The 12,582-nt window shown below is 31.7% G+C and overlaps 1 protein-coding gene and 1 long non-coding RNA gene across 2 annotated transcripts; one reads left to right on the top strand and one right to left on the bottom strand.

The window, feature by feature from the left end:
* Window positions 1–392: 392 nt before the first annotated feature.
* On the bottom strand, window positions 393–3,659 carry LOC128129298 (uncharacterized). Its single transcript, XM_052767915.1, has one exon. The coding sequence runs from the start codon at window positions 3,657–3,659 to the stop codon at window positions 393–395; it is 3,267 nt and encodes a 1,088-aa protein (XP_052623875.1).
* A 1,026-nt stretch (window positions 3,660–4,685) lies between these two features.
* On the top strand, window positions 4,686–6,889 carry LOC128128546 (uncharacterized). The gene is made up of 3 exons (XR_008226532.1): window positions 4,686–4,830; window positions 5,034–5,184; window positions 6,166–6,889. It is a non-coding gene; the product is annotated as an uncharacterized LOC128128546 (long non-coding RNA).
* Window positions 6,890–12,582: the final 5,693 nt, after the last annotated feature.

Raw genomic sequence — 12,582 nt, 5'->3', positions numbered from 1 at the left:
TGAAACAAAATTTTCAATTTAAAACTCATTTAATTCAAACCAAAAATCATCAAGCATCATATTATCAAATCATCACATCACATATCCATGAACTATAAGTATCAAACACCAAGATCCTCTCAGAACATAACTCGAAGCAAGGTACCACATTCAAAGTCAAACTGAAACTAAAATATTGAAGTACATTAAATAAAATCTAAACAAACTTAGTTTGGAAATTTTGTTACGCATATTTGGTATTTGATATTGTAATGTATTCTGTCGTGATTTTTACCTGCAAATAAAAGAAAATATGTTAATACAATGGTTGTACTAGATTACTACAAATTTATAATCATATTTCTTTGTTTTGCATCAAATAATTCGTTTATTACCTTTCAAAGTACATGGTTTTATGACACCCATAATCCTTCATTGTGATCTGACCTTAAGTAAGTAGTGTCGTCAACCTCATCATTTGAAGATGGAATGCCGATAGAGAATGGGGGTAGCTCGTCAAACTGATCGTACTCTTCCTCGTCCACAACATCATCAACACCAAGTATATGCCGTTTTCCATGCATGACGATGTGCTTTTTAGAGTCTTTTGGGTCCTCTACATAGAATATCTGGCTAGCTTGTTTAGCTAGAATGAATGGTTCTGATACATAACCGTTTGTGGAAAGGTCAACAATTGTAAACCCATCATTGTCAACTTTAACACCTCGTTGGTTGTCAACCCATTTGCACTTGAGCATAGGTATAATGATGGTATCATATTTTAATTCCCATATTTCGTGAATGACACCATAATATGAATCTTTAGCTATCCTTGACCTTGCATCATGATTATCTCCATATAATTCTGTTGAGGCTATTAACGTTACTCCACTATTTTGAAGCGTACTTTTTTTATCTTGTTGATTAGTGTAGAATGTATAACCATTAATGTCGTACCCTTGGTACGTTGCCACAACATGTTCGGGACCATTTGCTAGATGTGCCACAGCTTGATCAACATTGTTCACGCCATAACTTGCTTTCACTTTGTCTTTTAACCATTGTGAGAATGTTTTGTTATGTTCTGTAATCAACCATCTTTTGCTCTTACCACCATTCGACATTTCTATATATCTTTTGTGCTCGTTCACGTATGGAGCAATGATCGTCATATGTTGTAGGACTGTAAAATGTGCCAGATGCAAGTCTTCTTTCTTTGGAGTTACCCGTTTCAATCCAATTGTCCCATATCCTACAAGTCTACCCTCGTGTCGAGATTTCGGTATGCCAATACTTGTAACACCTTGTAAATAGTCAGTACAATATTCAATTACCTCCTCTGTAGCGTATCCTTCAACAATACTACCCTCTGGTCGAAATTTATTCCTTACATACCTTTTTAAGACACCCATATATCTCTCAAATGGATACATGTATCGTAGGTATACCGGCCCACAATACTTTATCTCTCTAACAATATGAGATATTAGATGAACCATGATATCGAAAAATGAAGGTGGGAAATACATCTCAAGCTGGCATAACGTCAAGATGATATCACTTTGCCATGAATCTAACACTTCAGGATCAATAACTTTTGAATGAATCATGTTAAAAAACAAACATAACTTTGTGATTGTGTGTCGAAGGCGATCTGGTAATATTCCACGAATTGCAATAGGAATCATGTGGGCCATCAAAACATGACAATCATGCGACTTCATACCAAGAAGTTTTAGTTCACTCATCGACACTAACTTCTTAATGTTAGCAGAATAGCCGGATGGAACCTTCACACCATGCAAGCACTTGCAAAAATTTGTTTTCTCAGCCTTTGACATGGTATAACAAGCTACTGGAAGATACGTGCGCTTTCCAATATTCTTAATAGGAGCAAGCTCGGGTCGAATCCCCATTTCAACCATGTCATCTCGAACATTAACCCCATCTTTTGTTTTTCCCTTGATGTTTAACAATAAGGCTATCAAGCTTTCACAAACATTTTTTTCGATATGCATAATGTCAAGACAATGTCGAACCTGCAAGTGCTTCCAATATGGTAAATCCCAAAATATAGATCTTTTCTTCCAAATATTATTTTCTAGAGGAGTTGTACCTTTATCTTTACCATTACGTTTATGTTTTCGTTTCCCTTTACCTTTGGTTTTTCCGAATGTAATGTTTAGATTTTCAACACGGGAAAATACAATTTCTCCTCGTAATGGTGGCCTTGCTATCGTGCTCTCGGTTTTACCATTAAACACTTTTTTTTTCTTACGATACGGATGGTTTTTTGGAAGATATCTTCGATGATCCATGTATACATTTTTCTTGCAATTTTTCAACCATAACGACTGTGTGTCATCTTCACATACTGGACATGCCTTTGATCCCTTTGTACTGTATCCAGATAAATTCCCATATGCTGGGAAATCACTTATGGTGCAATAAATCATGGCCCGAAGTTGGAAATTTTCCGCACTGTATGCATCATACACTTCGACACCTGGACTCCACAACTTTTTCATGTCCTCGATTAATGGAGATAAATAAACATCAATGTCATTTCCCGGTTGCTTTGGACCTTGAATTAGCAGTGACATCATGATGTATCTTCTTTTCATACATAACCAAGGCGGAAGATTGTAGATGCAAAGAAGAACTGGCCATGTACTATGGCGGCTGCTCAAGCTTCCAAATGGATTGATGCCGTCAGAACTAAGTCCAAATCTAATGTTTCTAATATCCTGACCAAATTCTTCAAACTTAGAATTGATATTTCTCCATTGAGGAGAATCTGCAACATGCCTTATTTTGTCGTCTATTGTACGCTCCTCGGCATGCCATCGCATCAACTTTGCATCTTTAGCGTTTGCAAATAACCGTTTTAATCTTGGAATGATAGGCAAGTACCATAAGACTTTAGCAGGCGGTCCACTCATTCTCATAATATTGTTTTCTTCTGTAGGATTTTTCCTTTTGTATCGTGATGTACCACATGTAATACAACTATGTAGATCTGCATAGTCGTTTCGATACAACATACAATCATTTGGGCAAGCATGTATTCTTTCAATTTCCATTCCCATCGGACACATCAATTTTTTTGCTTGGTATGTGGACACAGGTAGCTCGTTATCATCCGGAAGCATCTCATGCAAAATCTTTAGAAGACTTGTGAAGCTTGTATCACTCCAACCGTTGTTTGCTTTTAAGTTAATCAATTTCAACACAGCTGATAGTTTGGTAAATTTTGTACACCCAGTATACAACGGTTTCTCTGATTCATCAAATAATTGTTGAAATTTTTCATAATCATCTTCAGCAACATTGTCTTCACAATCATGTAACATTCCAGATAAGTTATCATAGTTGTTATCGTCTGTATCAACAATATCATCATTATACTCTAAAGCAGTTGCATTATGATCAACCAATATCTCACCATGTCGTGACCAACACGTATAATCTCTCATAAATCCACGAACTATCAAATGCTCTTCTATTTTGGCAGAATCAGTGTACATACAACAATTCTGACAATCTACACAAGGACACCATATGTAGCTTTCTCCTTTATTCACCCGATTCTCCTCTGCAACTTTAAGAAAACCACTCAGACATGCCAAATATTCATCGCATGAACGTTTAAGTCCATACATCCAGTAACTACGATCCATCTGTTATTACATAAAAGATATATATGAATAACATGCATGTAGGATAACATATGCATTTAAAGGCATATGTAATGTACATAATACAAAGTTAATCATACAAAAATATTATCGAGCGCTTGAAAGTAATAAAAATACATTGTTTTTATTCGTTAGATAAGATGAAGAATATATTTATTACGGTTCAATAAGCTTCAATATGTATTCATATGATTCAAATATAATGACGTATATTTAAAAAAACCAACATACTTAATTATAAAATATAATGAGTTATTATGTAAACCAATATATTTTTCTATACCTTTATAAAATTTTATAACATTTTGTCATAAATTTTTAACATTTGCATCAGTTAAAAATATACCACATTTTACACATAACAATATACCATTTTCATACATAAGAATATAAATAGTTTTCTAGAATTAAACAAATAAACTAATAATCATTATTGATGATATTTTGTAATATATTTGTTTTTATATATTTATAGACGTGCTTAATGTTTAATGTTTTGTTATTATTATCTTTTTAATTTCAAACAAATAATTTTTTTTAATATTTTAAAACAACTTGATGAAATAATATAATATTTTAACATAATTCCTATTATCATTATAATTGTGATATATTAAACAACAATTAAAATAAAGACGTTAATTAAGAAAGAAGTCGTAAAACATTATATAATTAAAATAAAGACCTTAATTAAGAAAGAAGTCTTAAAACATTATATAAGTCAATATAAATATTAACTTTAGTGTTGTTTATTATATATATTAAGGGATATATGGGATAATCTAAGCCTAATAGATGTTATGAAATTATAAACAATTATTTAATATTTAATAAAAATAAAAAGAAAAAAATATGACAAGTAACAAATGAATGATACGTAATGTAGACTTTTATAGATATCACAAATTCGAAGGCGGGACTTTTACCGGAAGGCGGGACTTTTTCCGCCAAATATTTCATCGTCTTTAATCCTTTATAAAGACCATTCTATACATGATAATGAAAAAAGTGAGAGAGCGAGACGAAAGGCTGATAGCGGAAGAAAGATTCATCGTCTCTGTTAATCTACTCTCCTAGTAGAGTCTTTATAAACTCGGTCCTAGGTGTGAATATAAGGAATGCAGAAGGATCATGAATCTTACATTGATTTGAGGTAATAATACTTCAGTGTATGTCGTATTCAACTAAAATCATGTTTATTGAAACCAAATTTAGGTTTTATGGTATCTAGTCAACACAATTTGAGATTTTCAGTCTTAACACTGTTTTGGATTTTCAATTCTACTTACATGTAAAGAAAATTTATTTTCTAATTTGAGAGTTACCTTTGAATGTGTTGTTGATTGTTGGTGCCAGAGATGAAAGAGATTGTGTTGATGATATCTTTAATTCCAAGGGATATTGCGAAGGCTACAACGAGACTAGAGATAACTTCGATTGTTGAGGAAACTGAATCTTTGCAATCTTCTATGCCCTTAACAGCTTCAGATTCTGTTAAACTTCATCTGTAAGTTTTCAAATTTAAAACATTAACCGACTCAGATGTGAAAATTTGAGTAGAATAGGGTTAAAAATACATACTTAAGACTTAATGAAGAAGAGTATGTGTGCTGTAGCATACGGTTTTCTTCTCCTTCATACAAGATTTATCTATTTTCTGCATATATAACTAAACAGTAAACTTATGTTATCATATAATTGAATGTAGCTTCAAAGAAGTGGAATCAATTAGAAGTATGCACCTAATTAGGATTAGAGATACTTACAAATCAACTTCTATCTTTTTGTTCACTTGATTTATTGCGTATGCTAATTGATGAACAAATACAAGTTTGTTGATGTGTCGTCTCTTCTTTTTACGTGTGTGTAAATGGAAGAATAAATAGCAACTAATTAGATAATCATATGAATCAGCAATAGTTATCTTTCAGATTTTTTTTATCAATATCTATAACTTTAAATACAAGTTTATTCTTGATCGGTTTATCTTTTGAGTGTAGCTTATCTATTTTTTTGTAGAGTACATAAATTTCAAAAGAGATAAGGATATCATTAAACAGAGAGCAAACATAGGTCTCATCTGTCAAAGAACCCATTTTTTTTGTTTAGTATCCGACATAGAAACGCTCGTAAAGATGTTGATTATTACTATGCTGCTACTGCTTAAAGTTTTTGATTGCTGACTTTTCAAGTAACATTGGTGAATGTTTACTAAATAGTTATTGAGTTTGCTGATTTTCCTTTGGATAGACGCCCGTTCATGAGAGTTTGTTGCTTTTTCATGATAGTTGTTGTTCTGGTGCTACTAATTGGGTGGCTGCGAGATAACTTCATCCCTTTAGATTCAACTTGACCATTTTGCCCCTAGTGTTATTTTTTTGAAATTCAACTGTTTTCTTGGTGCTGCCCTGTTATTAGTTGAAAATGTATATATCTACTTGTTGACAGGTGGTGATTATGATGTTTGTTTATTGTTTTGTTGTTTCAGCTACAACAATATCAATGGAGGGATTGATGGTAACTGATGTAGTATTGTTGTATTTATAACCATCAAAGTACATCGGAGGACATCGTTTGTGAACTAAGTTCAATTCTTTTTAATATGTAGTCCTAATTTGATGTAATTTATTGAACATGACTATTTTTTCATGTAATTCTACACCATTGGTCAAAAGTAATATATACATGAAAGTAAACTGATGTCTATACATCAACTGTTCAAAAAAAAACTGTTCCCTATACAAATAATAATACAAAATGCAATATAATCATCACATGAGTGATTACTTATGTTCTAGATGAAAAAACTAATATAAAAAAGAAACAAGATATGAGCATTAACTTGACTAATTGGAAGATAGGGGGTGATATGACCACTGTTTACTGTAAGGGTATGTAGTTTTTATACCAAAAAAAAGTCAAATAACTTGCTTTCATAAAAAATGGGTAATATACACTAATAGAACCCGGTTCTTCTTTTAAGGCCGGGTCATATACCCATACAACAAAAGTCCCAGTTGCTATGCAAGGGACCGGGTTACTTTAGTGTAATATATAGCCCGTTTTTTTCAAATGAACCGGGTCATATTGCTTGTCCTGTTTTAGATCCCGGTTTTTCCATTATATAACCCGGTTTTTCCAAAAACCGGGTCCTAATTGGCGACTTGTATACACCGTTTTGTAGTAGTGATGGCCCATCACATGTTTGATATGTATGGTATGAGGTATTTTGGGGAACTCCCTAAACTTTGTACTTACGGTTTTCAGTTTATGTTTCAGATACTTTCGGATCGAAGGAGAAGGGCTCAGGACAATCGCATCGCACACACCATGTTTTTCCGAATTTTGTTGACTTGATGTATTTGGATGATTATTGGCATACTCTGATTTTCTTTTATGGTTTTATGAACACGTTTTGGATGATGATTTTATTATTATAAAAATGAAACTTTTGACCTTAAATTTTGGGACATACTAGAGTGATATCAACAAGTGATGATAAAAAAGAAGGCTTCTGGATATGAAATTGTGGGGTTTGAAGTATTCCCTAGTAGTGTCAAATAAATTGCGTTGGAGCTCTTCTTGACACTATATGAAAGAAACTTGCGAATTTATTATAAATTGAATAAAATTTTATTATTAATTTGTACATTGGCTAATGGCGTTGTCATTTAATCACGACAGTGATCAATCTCGGCCTAATATTTGCACAAATTCTTTCGTTTTCATCAATATTAAACAACAATTTTTACCACTTTGATGCAAGAGGAATCTGATTAATTTAATGAATTCATTTTTATTTTCGTATGATATGTAATTATTTGTAAGTGAGATCAACAAGAGGAATGATAATATGAAATATCAGAAGAAGAGGTATGAATTATTAATCTTTTTCTTATTATTTTTAAAATCAAAGATTAAAACAAGTTTCTCTTCATTTGTCGTTGAGCTTAAGTTATGGATTTGTCAAACCTTTTTGTTTATGCTGGAACGGAGATTTCATTGTATATTGCAGGCTGTAAATGTAATTTTCAATTTCTACTCATAATAAGTTCTTCTAACACCTTTCATACAAAAAAAATCTTGACTATATTTATAATTAATTGACACTACAAGAAAATTCCTTTTTAATGACCAAGTTTCTGATGACAACTTGAAATCTGGTCACTAACAACATTATTTAGTGACCAAATATTAAGTGGTCACTGAATTTTGGTAGTGGTATATGTTTAGTGACCAAATCTGAGATTGTTGTCACTGAGTGGTCACTAAAAATCATTATTATTGTTTAATTTATAACAAGTATTAGTGACTAATATTAGTGGTCATTGATTTGACGTTTAAAGACCAAATATAGTTCTCACTATATTGGAGACTTAGTGACCAAAAATAGTGATCATTAAGCACTATTTGATTTTCAAACCTACGCATTGTGACGATATAATAGTGGTCACTGTATGGAAAGAGTTTAGTGACTAGAAAATAGTGGTCACTGGCACAGTAAAAAAATTAATTGATTTAATTACTTTTTTATTCAGGAAAACAATATGAATTTATGTTTTTTTACAAAAAAATTTCTAAACAAATATAAGAAAAAAATATATAATTTTTTTTTGTTATACAAAGAACTATAATTTTTAATTTGTGTCACGTATAGAATTCTTTTTTATTACGATAGCTTCCAACTTAAATACTTAATAAAATCACTTAGTTTAAAAATGTATTTAATTAAATTGCTAAGGTTAAAAATGATAACCGAAGAAGCTGACATACATTTGTACAAATCATGATTTTAAGTATATACTAAAATAATCAATTATTCTCATCAATATATACATACTACATATGTATGAATTGGGAAAAAAAATGATAATTATAACATAATTCTCATAAAATATAACAAAATCATTGGGGCCGATTGGCCAAACTTCATAAAATCATTGTCGACGACTAAGAAATGGAAATATATAAAGGAACAAATTAATATGATAAAGTTTAAAAAGTGTGGTCAAATAGGTGAATTGTGCAGTAATAAAAAAGTAATACGTGTGGGGAAAAGGGGGAAACAAACAAATTAATATATAAACTATTTTAATTGTATAATATAAGTTCTTCTTGGGGACTTAACGTAGTGAAAATGACTTATCAAGGTAATTAATTTTTGGGTATGTTTACATATAGGTAATTATCTTTTTTTTTTGTACATATCTAGGTAACAAAGTTGTTGGAAGTGTTCACATATGACTATTATGACCTGCTATAGCAGGTTAAATTCTAGATGTGAACACTTTCAACAAGTTCGTTACCTATACGTGTACAAAAAAATAGTTATCCAAATATGAACAAAACGAAAAGTAAAAGTAAATTACACGAATGGTCCCTGTGGTTTGGGGCAATTTATGTTTTTTGTCTCTAATTTATTTTTTAACTTGGATGACCCCTAGTGTTTATTTTTATTGCGTGTTTGGTCTCTGTTTTATCTAAAAAGACTATTGTGTCCTTATTAATTTATTTTTTAATTAATTTTCTTATTTATGTATTTATTTTTTACATATTAAAAAAATAAATAGACCCCACATATTTGTATCTCCTCGGATGATCTTTACTGTTTATTTTTTAATTAATGTATTTTTTAACTCGGACGATCCCTACTGTTTAATTTTGTTACGAGTTTGATCCTTGTCTTACCTAAAAATACTATTGTGCCTTTATTATTATTATTTTTTAATTATGTATGTATACTTTATATATTTAAAAAAATTAATAGACCCTACATATCTGTATCTCCTTACAATCTCATCTCTCATCATCCTCAACTTCTATTTATTTTCCATCTTTAGTGATATCAACGTCTTCACCATCCCTTCTTTTTTCGGTCCTTCAACTCCATCGAATCAACACCACAACCACTAAAGATGAAGAAACATTAGGTTATGGTGTTGGTTCCCAAGAGTTGAAGTACCAAAAAAAGAAGGATGATGAAGACGTCGATGTCACTAAAGATAGAAAAGAAATAAAAGTTGGGGAGGATGAGAGATAGGATGGTGACCGGTAAGACCCACATTAAATTTCTCAAAGTTGTTTCAGATTTATAGTGAGGAGATACAGATATGTCATATGTGAACACTTATCAGTTGATTCCACAACCCTGTTACAAATTCTAGGGTTTATTTACTTCGATTAATTTGTTCCTTTTTTGCGAGTCCTTCAAGAAGATATGCTAATTTGGTATCGGCTTCCTTTCTTTAATCATGGTTCGAAATGTAAAAGGCGAACCGAGTGGTAGCGGCGGTAAGGTGAACAGTGCTAGTCGCAGAGACCGGGGAGCGAGTGATCATAACGAAAAGAGATGATCAAAACGAGGGAAATGGATTGGAGCGCAAGGTTCTTCGGTCTCGTTATCTTGCTGTGAAGAATCTAATAAGCGGTAATCCCCGTTCATTTTGTTACGGTTTTTTATTGATATCTACACCATCGTTTTTGCATATTGTTTTATAGAACCTTATGAGATTCAAGTCAATCGTGGGGGTTTTCATTTGCTTTCATATTTTTTTTTGTTGCAGACAAGAGAGATGATATAACGAAGGTAGATTCGGAGAAATTTAGGTTCATTTTTTATGAAGTCGAATGCCTGCATCAACTTGGTATTTTATGCCACCATATTACTTCGTTGATGTGTTTTTGCATATTGTTTTATAGAACCTTATGAGATTCAAGTCAATCGTGGGGGTTTTCATTTGCTTTCATATTTTTTTTTGTTGCAGACAAGAGAGATGATATAGCGAAGGTAGATTCGGAGAAATTCAGGTTCATTTTTGATGAAGTCGAATGCCTGCATCAACTTGGTATTTTATGCCACCATATTACTTCGTTGATGTGTTTAAACATATACAACGTATACAATTAGCTCATTTTATTGGTATCTTATCACATTGCTCTTCCTAATTTATGCCACCCCTAAGAATGATAACACTACAAGCAATAAATAATTGTTAACCAGACATGTATTTTGAACAAATATCTTCATATCTACATAATCTGTTTCTTGTGGCTCTGATAGACCACATCTTCTGTTTTGTTTTGTTTTCAGTTCAGAAGCCTAGGGAGCAAGTTGCTAATGCAGAAGTGTTATTGGACATCACTAATACACTCATGACTTCTGTTAAAGCACAGAGTAATGAAGGAGTGACTCCATCTGACTTTGTATCTTGTATACTAAAGAACTTTGGTAGAATTGGTAGTGGAAGCGATGATGCTGATGAAATTAGGAACTCTGTTAGGTGGAAAGACATTGGTATTAAAGTGTCTCATGTTTTTCTCAAGGCTGATGGATGTTGTACAATGTAAGCACCAATCTCTCTCTCTCTCTCTCTCTCTCTCTCTCTCTCACACACACACACACATATTATCTCTAAAGTTATGTTTGTGTATTGCAGGCTTGGGCCAATGACTCTGAAATCAAGCAACAAAAGGTTGTATCTATATCTATATTTGTATCTGTTTTTGTTATTTGTATTGATTAATGTTGTGTGTTGGATGGACTTGGAGTGTGTGTAAAGTATGGTGGTTCTGTTATAAAACCATAAAACCACTATTTGGAGGTACATAATACATATCATCGTTTGTATTTTATATTTACTTGATTATTTTTAATATTATTACTTCAACTTTTGTACATTGTTTTTTATTTTAAGAGGCTCTCTCGAGGCTAAATGTTGTAATAAGACACTATAATGTTCTTCATCCTGAGAATGTGATTGCATATGATGATGCAGTTTTCGCTTTGGGGAAAATATGTCATTTTCATTGCAATAGTATCGAATTAGCTCAGGTATGTTCATGATTTATTTTATGAATTGTGATAACTGTTAAATTTTTTTTCAATAAAATACATATATAATTTGAAATTTGCACAGATTATTACTGTATGCTTAAGTTGTTTTCTAATTAAAGGAGATCTTATTAAGGCTAAAGTTGTCAATGAGCTACTTTGTGCAATGGCTGAAAGGTATGTGGGTGTATATGATACTCGATAGCAACAAACTTTCAATTTTTTTAATGTTTATAACCAAGTCAACTCTTTATACTACAGTTCAGACACTACATCTCCCTAAAATTGTATTTGTTGAGGTCAGTTGCCTCTAATACTCATTTTTCGTCCTTCCTTTTTAGGGTTAAATGCAAGAAATAGCAATGTACTTCCTTTGATTCATTTGTTATAGCATTCTATCTTTGTTTTTTTTCTATTACATCATTGTACTTTGCAAAATCTACTAGTTATAGGAATGTCATCCAGATACAAAGAAACTCATTGCCACAATTCAAGAATTTGGTAGATTTTTAAAAGTATAATGTCCTAATAAGACAAAATTTAGTACAATGCTATATTGAGATAGATTTTCAAAAGTATAATGTCCTAAAAAGCTTCTTTCTTCCTTGAGTGAAGACTTTGTAACTTTACTATGTCTTCCTCTTTTGCTATGTTATTGTTAGAAAAATATTATATTTCTATTATGATTTATCATTTGACTTTTCCCTTTTAAGTTTGTTGTTAGCTAAGAATGATTTCATGTTTTGATGCAGATTTACATACATGATATATGGTTGATGATGTGAAGTCATTAATGAGCTCAAGTTGATTTTAGAGAGTTCTGACCTTGACTTTGACTTGAATAATAAAAAAAGTTTGCATTGATGGAGAGGTAAGCCATATGGCTTTTTAACTATTTATAACCAAGTCAACTCTTTATACTACAGTTCAGACACTACATCTCCCTAAAATTGTATTTGTTGAGGTTAGTTGCCTCTAATACTCATTTTTCGTCCTTCCTTTTTAGGGTTAAATGCAAGAAATAGCAATGTACTTCCTTTGATTCATTTGTTATAGCATTCTATCTTTGTTTTT

Source organism: Lactuca sativa, chromosome 9 (genome assembly GCF_002870075.4).
Source record: "Lactuca sativa cultivar Salinas chromosome 9, Lsat_Salinas_v11, whole genome shotgun sequence".
In the NCBI taxonomy this organism is placed as follows: domain Eukaryota; kingdom Viridiplantae; phylum Streptophyta; class Magnoliopsida; order Asterales; family Asteraceae; genus Lactuca; species Lactuca sativa.
The sequence above is the reverse complement of the archived record's forward strand: the minus strand, read 5'-3'. Positions and strand labels throughout refer to the sequence as shown.